At 31.9% G+C, this 15,157-nt stretch overlaps 2 protein-coding genes across 2 annotated transcripts; both read right to left on the bottom strand.

The window, feature by feature from the left end:
• Window positions 1-10,458: 10,458 nt before the first annotated feature.
• Window positions 10,459-11,929, bottom strand: LOC145029977 (uncharacterized). Its single transcript, XM_078978421.1, has 3 exons — window positions 11,698-11,929; window positions 11,491-11,598; window positions 10,459-10,832 (listed from the first exon to the last, which is right to left on the bottom strand). Exons 1-3 carry the CDS (start codon window positions 11,927-11,929, stop codon window positions 10,459-10,461), a joined length of 714 nt encoding a protein of 237 aa, XP_078834547.1.
• Window positions 11,930-12,000: 71 nt separating this feature from the next.
• Window positions 12,001-12,456, bottom strand: LOC145029976 (uncharacterized). The gene is made up of 2 exons (XM_078978419.1): window positions 12,430-12,456; window positions 12,001-12,369 (listed from the first exon to the last, which is right to left on the bottom strand). The coding sequence occupies exons 1-2, from the start codon at window positions 12,454-12,456 to the stop codon at window positions 12,001-12,003; spliced, it is 396 nt and encodes a 131-aa protein (XP_078834545.1).
• Between the last annotated feature and the right edge of the window lie 2,701 nt (window positions 12,457-15,157).

Here is a 15,157-nt window from a genome sequence, read left to right as displayed (position 1 = left end):
CACTTGAGAGTACTTGTCTTGATTTTCTGAAACATGTCTTCTTCTGTTAACACTAGGCCTTCCTGGCATCCTCCTTTCAATGGGTGGAAGGGGCTTAGTGTAACTTGTTTCTTCCCATAAGATACTTCCATTAATTAGGTGTATATTCTGATCATAAGTTGCCTTGTAATTATTCTTGTTGAACCAACTACTTATAAAGTTAAATGGATCTTGATTGGTGTAAAATATTGCCATTTGTGCATGCACACAAGGTATTCCTGAATGTTCCCATAATCTACAAGTACAACTTTTTTCCTTCAAGTTAACTCCATAGTTTTGAAACCCATTCCTTACTTCATATTCATTCACTCCACTTGGAACTGCATACCAACTTCCGCAAACATATAGGATAGAACATAAGATGCAAACACATAAGATAGAACATGTAAAAAAAAACAATTGAGAATATTTACTTAATGTCTTCTCCAAATTCTTCTATCTTTGTTATCGCGGAAGGAAAAACTTCACCAACCCAGTTTTTAGCCTCTTGTTTCAGATTAAAAGCCCTTTCCATCATATAAAGCCTAATCTATTCAAGCATAGTTAGTAAAGGTTTCTTTCTTGCGTCTACAATGATTGTATTGAAACACTCAGCAATCTCATTCTCTACAGCCTCACAAGCCATGGCAGTAGAGAAATAAACCCTACACCATGAAGTTGGTTCCCTTGCCATGAGATGATCATAATCAGCATAACTTATTGCTCTAATCCTTTCCATATTAAACATGAAATCTCCTACTGTGGTACATTTTATAGCTGCCCAAAACTTGTTTATGAGCTGCACTCCACTATAAACTTTTCTGAAATGGGCATAAATATGCCTTGCACATTTCCTGTGCTCAAAATATGGTAGAATATCCTTACTAGCTTCAACAAGACCCTATAACATGAATAAAAAAGTTAATTAGCAACAATATACACTATTGGTCACTGATTACACAAACACCCCTTCCACCCTGCAATCCAAGATCATCATTAACCAAATCCAGGAACCATTTCTAGTTGTTCTTGCTCTCTACATCAACAACTGCCTAAACTATAGGATACACCTAATTATTTGCATCCCTACCTGTAACGCCCGTAGATCCGGGCTAGTCAATTTATAGACGATAAGCATCAAAAATGACTTTTTGATAGAAGATTATTTAGAATGAATAATCTCAACTAAGCTATAGTAGTCATGACAAGGATTCCGGACATATAAAGAATGCTGAAATCTGAGTTATAACAAAGAAGTTATGACCTGTCGAAGTTTCGTGAAACAACCGACACGACACAGCACGACGTAAATAGTGAAATTACGATAGAGCGATATTTAGCTTTAACGATCTAAACAAAAGTCAGTGTGCATAAAAAGAACGTCTAAATCTGACTTCGTATGAGGAAGTTATGATTTTTCGAAGTTTCGACTGACCGGTATACAGCCCAAAGTTCGAATATAAGATCAAGTGGTTTCTAGACGAAACAATCTAAACGATAATCGAAGATCTCGTTGATAGTAGTTCAACGGTGAAAAGACAGTAAAAAACGGATGTCAGATGAAGGAGTTATGAATTTCTAACGAAGTTTTCCTGTCCCGACCTACTAAAAATAATATATTAATAATATATTAAAAATAAAATCAAATTTAGCCAACAAAGTCTAAATGAGAGTTGTAGAGCATAATCTCACCTACGCGTGGATATAAAGAACGTCGAAAACGGAGTTCGTATGCAAAAGTTATGAATTTTTGAAGTTTGGGGCGCGAAACCCCAAAACTGTCAAAGACCACGACGTGAAAACAGTGTTCACGATGTGAACTCAGTGAACAACGCGTTTCGAGCCTAGAAGACACACGGAAATCCTAGGGGATGATCAGGATCAAAAGTCACGATGTGAACAAGCCTGGTTCATGACGTGAATGTCGAATTTGCACCCTATAAATAGATTTCTTGGGCTACTGAGTTTTAGTGCTCAAATTCTTCTCTCTCACTCGTTATTGCCTCGTTTTGTGTGCAAATTATACCCCCCGAATCCCCGGTATTGATCCCGACACCTGAAGCAAGTCCCAAATCCCCGAAGATCCCGAGAAGTAAAGTTTTCGAGCCAAAACCCTGCCTGCGAGAGGCTCGGTTTTCAAGGAAGCATCCCGGTTTCATCGAATAATTATACATTTAGAGCGGTAGTGCTCTCCGATCATCATCTTATCAAGTGAGTGTGTGGTTACTTTCTTCTAACACATAAATATGAAGTATTTGCTATGAAATACGTGCTATGTGTTTATATATTATTGTTTATTTGAGATGAGTGTGGAATGGATGTTTTATATAGTTTTTAAATGAGTTAAAATGTATATGTATTTTATATCTACAAATATGTTGGGTAGAACATGGGTAGATGGAATAGTTGGTGTGTGATGATAGATGGTATAAGTAAACTCTGGTGACTATGGATTTAGCGTCTGTTAAGTGAGCCTTGGTAACTATGGAGTTAGCAGCTGATAGCTATGGATTTAGTACATGATAGATAAACTTTGGCAGCAATAGACATCGTGCCAATTCCTTAGGTAATCCTTAGGAATTAATTAATGAAGAAGATAATGGGGATGAGTAATTAGGTTGATTGTTTGATGATTAAATGTAATATATATAATATTGTGGGATGAAAACCCTATATGCTCACCAGGCTCCTAAGCCTGACCCACTCAGTTTTCTTTGTATCATATGTATCAATACGAAGACATAATTCACTGAGAGGTTAAAGGAGATGTAAATCATCAGTGTAAATAAATGTAAGTTCTGTTTATGCTTGTGTGTCCGTATCGGAACATGACATCCTGAGATTTTGTTATATAATGAAAATACATTTCTTTAAGAAATGCTTTGATAAATTCTTATCATATTTTGTTTTGGGAACAAATTCTACAACAATTTTCTTTAAACAATTACTCTGATTTAAAAAACAAATCATAAACAAATCGGTCTTTTCTGAACGTGAAATTGGGGATGTCACACTACCTATTGCAGTTAACACTTCACCCTTACACTGTCCATCTAAAAACGAATCATCCAATCCTATTACCCTACGACATCCCCTTTTCCATCCCTCTTTTATTGCTTTAAAGCAAATGTAGAATCTATGAAATGTTGTGGTATTATCAGGGTTTACAGTAACTGTAATCCTAACTGTGTTTTCTGGATTGGATCTTAGTAGCTCATGCTCATAATACAAAACTCTTGCATAGTGGTCACTCAATTTCCCATCAATTAATGACAGTGCCATCATCCTTGATCTATAACACTTTGACCATGAAATTTTGCAATGAAATTTACTTTGTATATTTACCTGCATCTCTTTGCAATTTAAATTAGGTTTCCTAATCAACTCCTTCACAAATTTCCTAGCTAACCAGGTAGGATCCATAAGCCTTGAAGTGTTAAAAGTCCTAACACATTTATGAATGTCTATCATCTTTTTGACTTGGAAAGACCTTTCAGTACTCATCCAAGAAGCCCTAACCACAAATGGACACTTCTCTGGATCACTTCCACATATTGCCACTAGTCTAATACTATCACATTTTTTTAAACCGATTTGAAAACCTTTACTAATAGCATAGTTGGTTTAACACAATTTCAGTTCATGTGGGTATTCATACCTTTCACCAAATGTTGGTCTCATTTTGTTCCATTTCACGTTTGGATTGTGGGTGGAATACTCAAATTCCTCATCACTATCTTCCTCGTTACTACATTCTAGATAATCTTCATCTGATTCTTCTTTAATGATTCCACTTTGAGCATCGTTTCTAGATTTAGCATCATTATCAGTTTGAGCATGATTTTTAGTTTGAGCATCATCTACTGCCTCGTAATCGTCTTCTTCACATAGAATATTTAGAAATTCGTCTTTGCATCGGGAAGCTTGTTTCTTTTTGAAGTATGCATCCAACTCCACATCTATTATATCAAAATCATGGATGCCGTCCATGATTTCAATTGCACGGGGGTAAAAACCCTAGTTTACTGAGGGGGAGGGAGAATGTGAAATCAGAGAGGTAAGTTGTATTGTGTATGTGTGTGTGTAAATGAGATCGATTAAACCCACGTAAGCAACTCCTGGCCACATAAGCAATTTTAACCGGCTAAATGAGGGTTGCCGGTAAAATAGGGCCAAAATGTTCGATTTACCCGGTTTCCTAGTTTTTTTTTTTGTTAAAAAATATGTTGGGACAAAAGTGTACACTTTTCCCAAAAGTTTGGGACTTTTTTTTGAAGATTTCCCATTAACATACTATGTTTAATTGATATAATCTAATTTGTATTTAGCATGTAACTATAATCTATTATTTAAATTTAAAAGTAAACCAAATTTTTCTTGAATATACTAAGTCATTGTAAAAATTTTTATATATGTAGCGGTCACATTACAATATAATTTTTTACATAAATAATAGTTTTTTTTTTTTTTTTTTTTTTTTTTTTTTGCAAACTTGGAAACCATTTGCAAGATGTCGGTAAATGACTAGAAAAAGCAAGTCAAGCAACCACTTGTGAATGGGATTGAAGAGTTCAAATCATTATGTAAAATATCAACAACCTACTCAATCTTAACATTATTATTTTCTAATGATCAACTTATACACATAGATAAAGAAATAATCATCTAATTAACAATATATCAATGGACTTATAATAAACCAAAACATTCCAAACCTAAACATATAATAAAACAAAACATTAAACTTTCCATGTGAAGGCAATATACTTCGAGAAATCAAACCAATTAAGTAGATTCTTCAAAGTATAATGTTGTAATTAGAAGAAATGAATATATGATGTTATTATAAATAAATAATTTTCTTTCAAACTACAAAAAAATATTACAAATTGAAAAAATTTATTATATCAATGAAAAATGTTAGAATATAAAATTTTAAAATAATGTAGATTAGATTAACCATCTAGGAACTGAAAAATGTTACAAATTGAATGAAACATATAGGGATGAAGAATTCTAATTATTATATAAGGATGAAGAATTCTAACTATTATACAATACAAATATATAATATATTGACTTAACCATCTAGGATATAAAATATTTCATAATAAAAGTTCAAACTTCTATTCTAGAAATGAATCATTGTACATTCCATGTTAAGGAAATGTACATTTAAATGAAAATTCAATATCTTGTGTAAATGAGGAGTGATATCTTGTGTAAAGAATTGTACTTTACAAGTAAAATGCTAAAATTAGGTGTATGATGCACATATAGATCAATATTTCTAAAAAAAACTAAATATATGTAAAAGAAACATGTTAATATAAAGAAACAAGAAACACAAATAAATGAGTTTAAATGAAAAAGAAATATACCATCATTATAGTTGATGTTGTTTTAATCACATGTATCATGTTCTCGTTGTCTCCTTTTCGTCGCTGCTCGTTAGTGTCCCTTTTTCCCATCAAGGAAAAAATGAAAGTAAAGAAATAGAAATTAAATTAAACATTGATTACCCTTTATTATATTTTTTATTATAATATTCTTGTTTAAATATTTTACCTAAAATGACATTTGTCATATAAATATAAGATTTTTAATTATTTATACTTTGACATAAGCTCATTACACACCTAAATAGCAATGTACTTTAAAAATACAATGCTATAACTAGATGAAAGCATTAGAAATTTCCAACATCATTATTAAATTTCAAAATTATTTGACTCGATTGGCTCTTAAAAGACCGATAATAGTGACTTTAGATCGATGAAATGATATGACATTTTTAAACACGATCTAGATAATATAATGTTGTGCTTATATGTGAGGGAAAAATCGTATTAGTTATCCATTTTTTAAAAAGGGTAAAAACATGAATTTGATATTCTAACTTGTATTTGGCTATCTCAGAATCTAGCAGCATCTTTAGTGGGTTACCCATTATGTCTTCGATCATTGTTAGGTTGTGTTCATTTCCAATTCCACTGGTCATAATCTCTTTGCATATTGTGACCCACATAAAATTGATACACAAATCATTATCCTACATTTGGAAATATTTACATCATTAACATTCACTAAGAAATATATTAACCTTTATCTTATGTACTAAATGAATTATAGCTCTGTTAATGGATCTTATTGCTACTTTAATGACAATACCATCCGAACTAACTACATGAAACTGAAACGAAGGAGGTGTAAATCTACAGTTGATCATGGACATATATTAATATATCCATTAAAGAGAAAAGTAATCTCCAAATCCATAAAACATTGTCAAAGCATAACTGTAATATAACATGGAGCATAAATAATGACTCCATCATTTAATCTTGGAAGATGTTATTGGTCCTTCCCTGTTTTAACAAAATCTTAACATTCGCTATAAAATTCGAGTAAAACAAATGACAGAAAACAATAACCACTTTCTAGATCTAAACAACACAATTTTTTTTAGAAGTTTACACACTTTTATTAAACAAACATAAAAATAGAAAACATGTTTGGTTTCATTAATTATTATATACTTTAAATAGTTGGTCAAATAAATTACATATTTATGAACTATTTAATTATATTCAACAATAACACCTTAACTGAAAATAGAAATCCTCATCACATAAGAACTAAAAGAATGCATTGAATACTCCCAATGGATCCCAAGACAAAGTGCAAATGAATCGTTGTTATCCTATTTGAATCTTTGTTTATCGATTTATTTTTCAATTGGATTTTTTACCTGCTATCAAAACCAATTGAGCAATGACATATGCAAGAGATAATACCCAAGTCCCTACAACAGATTAAAATAAATTATTTTTTTTTCGAAAACACGAACATACACTCTTAGAAAAAAAATACTAGCAACAAAATCATTGAAAGATAGTCATCAAAAACAAGATATATAGAAAAAATATTAGTCATTGAGGCATTTTGTCAAACAATTGGTGTTCATAGAAAAAAAAAACCCAAAAAACGAAATCTAAAAATTATGTTCAACAACCTAATTCTACACATCTTGGGTTAATCTACATTGCCATGAATGTGGTCTTTGCACAATTTCATGTTCAAGCCCACATATTCCATCGTTCAAAAGGCTTAGATCCTGCACATAAGAATACAAAATTGAAGAAATATATATAACAATAAACAATATTTAATTCTTATCTTAATCCAAAACAATTTAATCATGCCTACAAGAAGCAATAAGATTGAAATTGTCTAAAGCATAGGAAGACCCAAAAGGGGACTATAGCATACTAAGATGAGAGACTCACAATTGAATCTTACATGAAATGCGAGAAACGAAGGTGAAGGAGATGATTAGCTTTATTGGAGACGAAGGCGAAGGAGTGAATCTTGATATGGAATTCCTAATTTATTGCTATTGAATTGAAACTAATTGCCGGTAATTTGGTATATCAATTCAAACGTGAATTCATAACTATTAAAGTTGAAGCAGGAGGGCTATTGGGGAAATTCACTTTGGTATTTTGAGCGGGAAAGTTGATTGGGGGAGGGCTTAAAGAATGCCACGTGGCAAAAAGTCTACTTATTTATTAGATTAGGGGAGGAGATTATTTGTTTAAAATTAAAAGAGAAAAAACACTTTAATTTTAATAAGTAAATATTTTTCTCACTTTTTTTATAAATTCAAACTTTAAATATCTAGAATTTTATATCTAATTTTTCTTTCAAATAAACCCAGTTAATAGATAGGTCTAACACCTAATCAATATAATTTTATTAAAATCTAAAAGAAAGATCAAAGAAATTACAAGTTTCATTTTTGGAGAACATCAGAAAAAAAATTAAAAATTATTAAAAAGTAATAATTAACAAAATTTAGAGATTTTTATTAGAAGAGAGAGATTAAAATAAAATAAAGAAATCTAACTTGGATGAGAAAAAATGATAGTAAGATTTATTAAGATTTTTATGGTTTTTTTTAAAGGTGTACATTCTTCAAATATTTGTTATTGTAAAGTAGCTTTAGTTAAACTTTATATAATTTTAAAGACAAAACTGCACAAATGGTCCATGTGGTTAGCGGAAAATTGCTATTTTGGTCCAAAAAAGTTTGGACTACCACCAAAAGTCCAAACTTTTCATTTTGTTGTGATTTTGATCCAACTTCTATTAATCTTTTTTATAATGACAATTTTATCCTTACCTTTTTGTTTTTCAGTTTATTTATTTACTTAAAATACTTTTCCAATTAAAAAAAGAAAGAATCTCTCTTCTCTTCTCTTCTCTCTCTCTGTCTCTCTCTCTCTCTAATAATCATATATTAACATAGCAATAAAACCCTTCAATAGCCTAAACAAAATCGAGAAAAGGAACTGGAACAAAATGCATGTGAGGAACAGAGCACCGAAGATGGTAAACGAATGGGAGATCCGGCCAGATGAGGCAAATCTTCGATTTTTTTTCATTTTCGTTCATGAATGCGTTTCTTGATTTCCAAAAACAACCACCAGTTCTTGTTCTTGAAAAACAAAAACCACTTTCTTTATCCAAGATCAGAAGAGCAACTACCACTTGATTACCATGGTTCTTGTTTTTCACAACAGATTTGGAAGCCATCTCTTTTCAGAATCAAAAGCCCACAAAGCTAGGGTTTTGATAAGAAAGGGTTGAACATATTTGTTTTCTGGATTTGTTCTTGAACCCAGATGTTTTCAGGATTTGATTTGGGGATTTAAATATTTGTTCTTGAAACTCATTTGGACCTACAAACTAAAGATGAACCATCAATTTCAAGAAATCTTGTTTATATGTATGTTCAAGAAAAGGAGAGAACCAAGATTTCTAAACCCAAAAAATAGATGAAGTTCGAAAAAGGAAAGAGAAGGCTAGTGGTGTCCTGTTGCGACAGGGTATCTCTGGTCAAGATTTGCAGTGGCAGCCGGAGATGGTGGTTGTGGTTGGTGATGGCAGAGTGGGTCGTATGGGTGGTGATAATCGGAGTTTCCAACTACTTTTCGAGGTTTGTTTCTCTTCCTTCAGTGGGAATATGTGCGATGGTGGGTGGATGTCAGAGTGGTATTCGGCAGGTAGGTGGCATCAATGATAGAGGAGGATGTGGTGGTTGAAGGAGGTGGTAGTGGGGTGTTTTACGCTTGCTCCGGTTAACAGAAAAAGAGAGAAGAAACAGAGGTAGTGGCTGGTTGTCGGAAAAGAAGAGAGCAGAAGGAGGAACGATGGTGGATGTTGGAACGAAGGCAGCAATCTTCACCCTTTTTCTTTATTTTTCCATCAGTCAATGTAGGATGGAGGATGACGGTGGTTTTTTGATGGAGGAAGGTGGTCATCGGTCTTTGTCAAAAAGAAAGAAACATGGTGGTTTCAAACAAAGCAGCAGGTGGTGTATATTTTAGTTTTGGGTTTGCTGTAAAATTTGAGTGAGAGAGAGAGAGAGAGAGAGAGAGATTTTTAATTGGAAAAGTATTTTAAATAAATCAATAAACTAAAAAAAGAAAAAGTTAAGGGCAAAATCATCATTATAAAAAAGATCAATAAATGTTGAACCAAAATCGCAATAAAATGAAAAGAAGGGTGGTGGTGTCCTGTTGCGATAGGGGATTGGGATCTCTGGTCGGGATTTGCAGTGGCAGCCGGATATGGTGGTTGTGGTTGGTGATGGCGGAGTGGGTCGTATGGGTGGTGATAATCGGAGTTTCCAACTGCTTTTCAAGGTTTGTTTCTCTTCCTTCAGTGGGAATATGTGTGATGGTGGGTGGATGTCAGAGTGGTAGTCGGCAGGTAGGTGGCATCAATGATAGAGGAAGATGTGGTGGTTGAAGGAGGTGGTAGTGGGGTGTTTTACGCTTGCTCCGGTTAACAGAAAAGAGAGAAGAAACGGAGGTGGTGGCTGATTGTCGGAAAAGAAGAAAGAAGAGGGAGGAACGATGGTGGATGTTGGAACAAAGGCAACAATCTTCACCCTTTGTGTTTATTTTTCCGTCAGTCAATGTCGGATGGAGGATGGCGGTGGTTTTTGATGGAGCAAGGTGGTCATCGGTCTTTGTCAAAAAGAAAGAAACATGGTGGTTTCAAACAAAGCAATAGCAACAACAGGTGGTGTATATTTTAGTTTTGGGTTTGCTGTAAAATTTGAGAGAGATAGATAGATAGAGAGAGAGAGAAAGAGAGAGAGAGAGAGAGAGAGAGAGATTTTTAATTGGAAAAGTATTTTAAATAAATCAATAAACTAAAAAAAGAAAAAGGTAAGGGCAAAATCATCATTATAAAAAGAAATAAAAGTTGAACAAAAATCGCAATAAAATGAAAAGTTTGGACTTCTAGCAGTGGCGTAGCTAAGATTTTTTTAGGGTATGCCAAATAATTTACAAAATATAAACTACTCGCAAAATACTTCAAATAATAATAAAATGTAACAATGTATGCATTTTTAAAGTAAATAGTTCATTTTAGTTGCACACGACGCTCTTTTACATCATTAAAATCATCTAAAATTGAGTCTAAACTAAATATTTTAGCGATATCTTTCTCGATGTAAACTAGACTATCAGCAATAAAATCATCGTCCATCTTGTTACGTAGTCTATTCTTCACAATTTTCATGGCGGAAAATGCATGCTCAGTAGTTGAAGTTGACACCGGAAGGGTCAACACAAGCCGAATCAATCTATCAACAAGATAGTAATAACTTGTTTTTCCTGTCTCTACCAAGCCTTGACATACTTCAACAATAGATGACAACTTTCCCAAAAATGGATGGTCCTTCACATAAGCTTCAAAGTGCTTCAACTGAAATTTTAGAACATCTATTTCATGTTCTGTGAAATCAAGATAATATTTTTTTTGCAAGTTTGCAAATAGAATCAAAATTGAAGCGTTTATATCGCTCCTTTGGATTCAAAGCAAGTCTAAGTTCTAAAAGCTCTACAACTCTTTCATTGAACCTTGTATTAATTTCCTATTACTAAAAATCAATAGTTTCATTAAATATATCAAAATGATAGTGATGCTTAATAGTAATATTACCTCCCTTCTAGTTGCTTCTCCCTTCAAAATAAGGATCTTTGAATTTAGGAATGTCAATATCATGCTTCTTATAAAACTCAACGACATCATCAAGAAAAGTTGCCCATTCATTATCTCTAAGGGTTTCAATCAGTTTCTTTGTATGGGAGACCATTATGATTGCACCTATGATGTCTTGAGATTTTTGTTATAAAGCTTGACAAAGAGTATCAGTAATTCCCAAAATTTGTTTCATCATATGTAAAATGAAAACAAATTCAAAAGATGTCATTCTTTTCAACGCGATAGTAGCATCACCTTTTTTTTTTTTAATAATTAGAGCCCGCTTTTTTTTTTTTTTTTTTTTTATGTTTTCCAAAACCATACAAGTTAGATTATACATCCGTATAAGACTAATAATAGAAGTAAAATGTGAACTCCAACGAGTGTCTACGACACGCTTTAAAGTACCAATTTGATTAGCCCCTTTACCAATATTAATTTCACCAGATTCTAACACTTCTGCAATTTCAGCAGCTTGGACAACTTGTAGCTCTTCTTGGCGTTTATAAGAAGCACCTATGGCATTCACAATGAAAGATAAATTTTGGAAAAAATCATGTACAAATATTACTTCACTAGCTAACCGATGAGCCATACAATGTATATACTAAGCACGTGGACAATCCTTAAGTAATAATGCCTGTAATCCCTTCCATTCACCACACATGTTGCTAGCTCCACCATACCCCTTTCCACGAAGATTCTCAACAACAAGCTCGTAAGAAGTAAGAGTTTCACATATAGAAGAATACAAAGTGGAAGACGATGTATATTTGACATGGACAAGATCAAAAAATCGTTCTTGTATGTACCCTTTCTTGTCAACATGTCTAAGAACAATGGCCATTTGTTCTTTCTTACTTTCATCACTTGCCTCATCCACAATTATGCTGTATTTAGAATCACAAATATCTTCAACTATCTTTTTCTCACTTTCTCAGCAAAAACATGTAAAATTTCTTTCTGAACCTCAAGTGAAGTGTATTTCGCGTTGCCGGGTGCATTTTCTAAAACGACATACGCAACCTCTTCATTGTAAGAAATTGTGTGCTTGATTAACTCAATGAAGTTACCACAAGTTTTTGAATCAATTTTCTCATCACGCCCCCTAAATGAAATCCCCTGAAATGAAAGAAAACGAACAACATCTATTGATGGGTTCACCCTTAGCCTATTCTTTTCATTTTGATCAGCATACTGTTTTTGCATCACTTTATCAATATGTACTGATTGATTCATCAAAGTATCACAAAATCGTACATCATTATAATGCTGAGTTTGGTATATCTACAATGTGTTTCAAAAATGAACAATGTTTCCCTTTAACTTTATTCCAGTTTTTCAAACCATTGGTTGTAAATGCATCATGGCCATTATGGTTATTTGATTCTTCAAGAAAAATATAGCAATAAAAACAATATGCTCTATCTTTAGTTTTAGAATACTCAAGCCAAGGAAATTCGGAATACCATTTAGATTGAAAACCTCGTGGATGTCTTTTTTAACACGATGGAGGATTGTTAGGCAACACAGGTTGATGTGGCCCCGATCTTAAGTATGCTCGTCTGATTTCATCCTTCATATTGGCTGCATATTTCCATATAGGTAGACGTAGGCCTGGATCATGTTCAATAGAACAAAATGTAGGATTCTCGACTGTTAAAAATGGTGTAGGGCTCTTAGCCGTTGAAGATGGTAGAGCGTTACCATCTTCTGGAGGTGCTTGAGGGTTCGTAACCAATAATGATGATGATGTCGTGTTTTTCTCTTCGCCTCTTGGTAAGACATTACTCGTGAAAAATGAATCCAATCTTTTTTGCTTTGTTCCTATTGTTCAACAAAATTCACTAATCACAACAAAATTCAATTACAAACATAATCTTATATTTGTATACAAATCAAACTTATATGTAATACAGTAATACATAATACAATTATTCATATAAATATTTCGTAGCAACAATTAACAACCTAATTTATACAATACATAAAATAAAATCAATGCATACCTTAATGTTAAATTGAGCAGAACTAATTCAATTAAAAATTATATAAGATATAAATAAAACAAACTGGTTAATTAAGATAAAATAGAAAAAAAAAACAAACCTGGCGATGCTATGGAGATTAAACTTTGAAGTGTTTTAATCACAATAAGAAATTGGAACGACTAACGACGATGCAATACGTTTCAAAACGACAAAACCTTATTTGATTGAGATGCCCGCAGTATCCCTAATGTAATGCGCAAAGAGAAAAAGGAAAAATAAAATAAAATAAACAAACTTAAAAGTTGTAGACAGTGGGCCATTTTAGCCTAAAATTTGTTTTAACTAAGGAAATTATATATATATATATATATATATATATATATATATATATATATATATATATATATATATATATATATATATATATATATATATATATATATATATATGCTTAAGTTATCTAGGGTGGGCCATGGACCACTCTTATATCTAATCAGCTCCATCCCTGATTTTTGGTAGTAGTCCAAATTTTTTTGGACCGAAGTGATAATTTTTAGCTAACCACAGGAACCATTTGTGTAGTTTAGTCAATTTTAAACGGTTTGCTTTTTCACGATCAAACTATTGTAGCATTAAGTGTTTAGAGTATTTGACATTCTCCTTAATTTTAAGCAATACCTTGGTGGAGCTATTTTCATAATTCCGGGTTGCCCAAATCAAATTAGAGATAGACACGTGTACATCATGTTTAAGAGCATCTCCAATGGTTAACCTATATATGACTCAAAATAAATGCCACGTCATTAATCCTTTAATTTTCAATTCAAATTAAATAACATCTTCAATGGTCAACCTTCTGTATATATTTTTTTATATATAAATTTAACTAATTTATCCCTAAATATCTATAAAGTTTTATAAAACCCTCTCATATTTATTAAAACGTACTATAAGTATTCATGTGTTTGTTATGTCTTGTATTAAACTTTATTATGATTTGTAATATATAAATGAAAAAACTTTATAAGTGGTTCATGTGTATCTCGAAATCTAAAGTTTAATCCTTAAGATTCAAAAAACATTTTAGATGGTCCATATGGTTTTAAAACTTTTAAGAAATAGTCTTTTACCCACATAAAAAAACTTATATGCACTTTCTATTTCTTTTTAGAATTAATTTGATCTAATCCTATTTTAGAAAAATAGAAAAACAAAATAAATAATTCATTGATCCACCTCTCTCTCGCTCTCTCTCTCATGTATATACTACAAATGATTCTATATTCCAAAAAGTAATCTCCTCATTAGTTAATAACCCGTGTGAACTATGATTACAAAATTAATTAAATCTTCATAGTAAGCACTAAAAATTATTAATCAGTTATTTTAAATAAATTATTAATTAATATATATTTTTTTAGTAATGTAAAATTATAATCGTTGATTTATACAAATACGTGAAATTATATCACCTTATAATTTGTATTAATTTTTATTCTAATGTTATTAAATTAATGTATCTAGAAAGAGAAATTTAAAATGAATAATTAATAGGTTTGATAAGTATCATGTCATTATTAAGATGTCTAATAGAATGACACTTAGCAAAATAAGAATACAATCATTCTTTTATTAGAATATGAAAATTTGTAACATGGAGATGCATGTGTGAGAAATTATTTCTATCTAAAATCAAACGTCATAGCATTCCATTTGTATTCCTTGTTACAAAATCGATTTAGTTTTATAATTATCCATATCATATTTCAATCTTCTTTTCAATTTGGTTTTCAGACCTTAAATGGAGGGTTCAGTTGTACGATGTATGTTTAAAAATGACCATGGACGAAATGTTATCGTGCCTACAAATTATTATTGGCATTTTGCTGCAGGTGGTTTTAATTAATATGGTTGTATTTGATGATATTTCCTTACTCATATGAGTCTTGTAATTTGTTCATCATGTATCACGTATAATTGTTCACTTGTTGCTTTTGGGAATCAGTTCGATTGTTGATTATGTGTGAAGTTCTTAAAAGTAGAAAACAACAAGTTTTGAAAAAATGGAAGAGGTTGAAATATAG

The sequence above is a fragment of the Lactuca saligna genome, chromosome 2 (genome assembly GCF_052625555.1).
Source record: "Lactuca saligna cultivar CGN05327 chromosome 2, ASM5262555v1, whole genome shotgun sequence".
Taxonomy (NCBI): Eukaryota; Viridiplantae; Streptophyta; class Magnoliopsida; order Asterales; family Asteraceae; genus Lactuca; species Lactuca saligna.
Note: the sequence above shows the minus strand (reverse complement) of the source record. Positions and strands in the feature narration are given on the sequence as shown.

Excerpts from the sequence above, each read along its gene's own strand:
- LOC145029977 (XM_078978421.1), bottom strand. The coding sequence starts at position 11,929 with ATGGCCATTGTTCTTAGACATGTTGACAAGAAAGGGTACATACAAGAA. Across the intron at positions 11,599-11,697 it reads ATTACTTAAGGATTGTCCAC|GTGCTTCTTATAAACGCCAA; the intron begins GTGCTTAGTATA and ends TGAATGCCATAG. Across the intron at positions 10,833-11,490 it reads TAAAGGGGCTAATCAAATTG|AACATGAAATAGATGTTCTA; the intron begins GTACTTTAAAGC and ends TTGATTTCACAG.
- LOC145029976 (XM_078978419.1), bottom strand. The coding sequence starts at position 12,456 with ATGGCCATGATGCATTTACAACCAATG. Across the intron at positions 12,370-12,429 it reads TGATGCATTTACAACCAATG|ATATACCAAACTCAGCATTA; the intron begins GTTTGAAAAACT and ends AACACATTGTAG.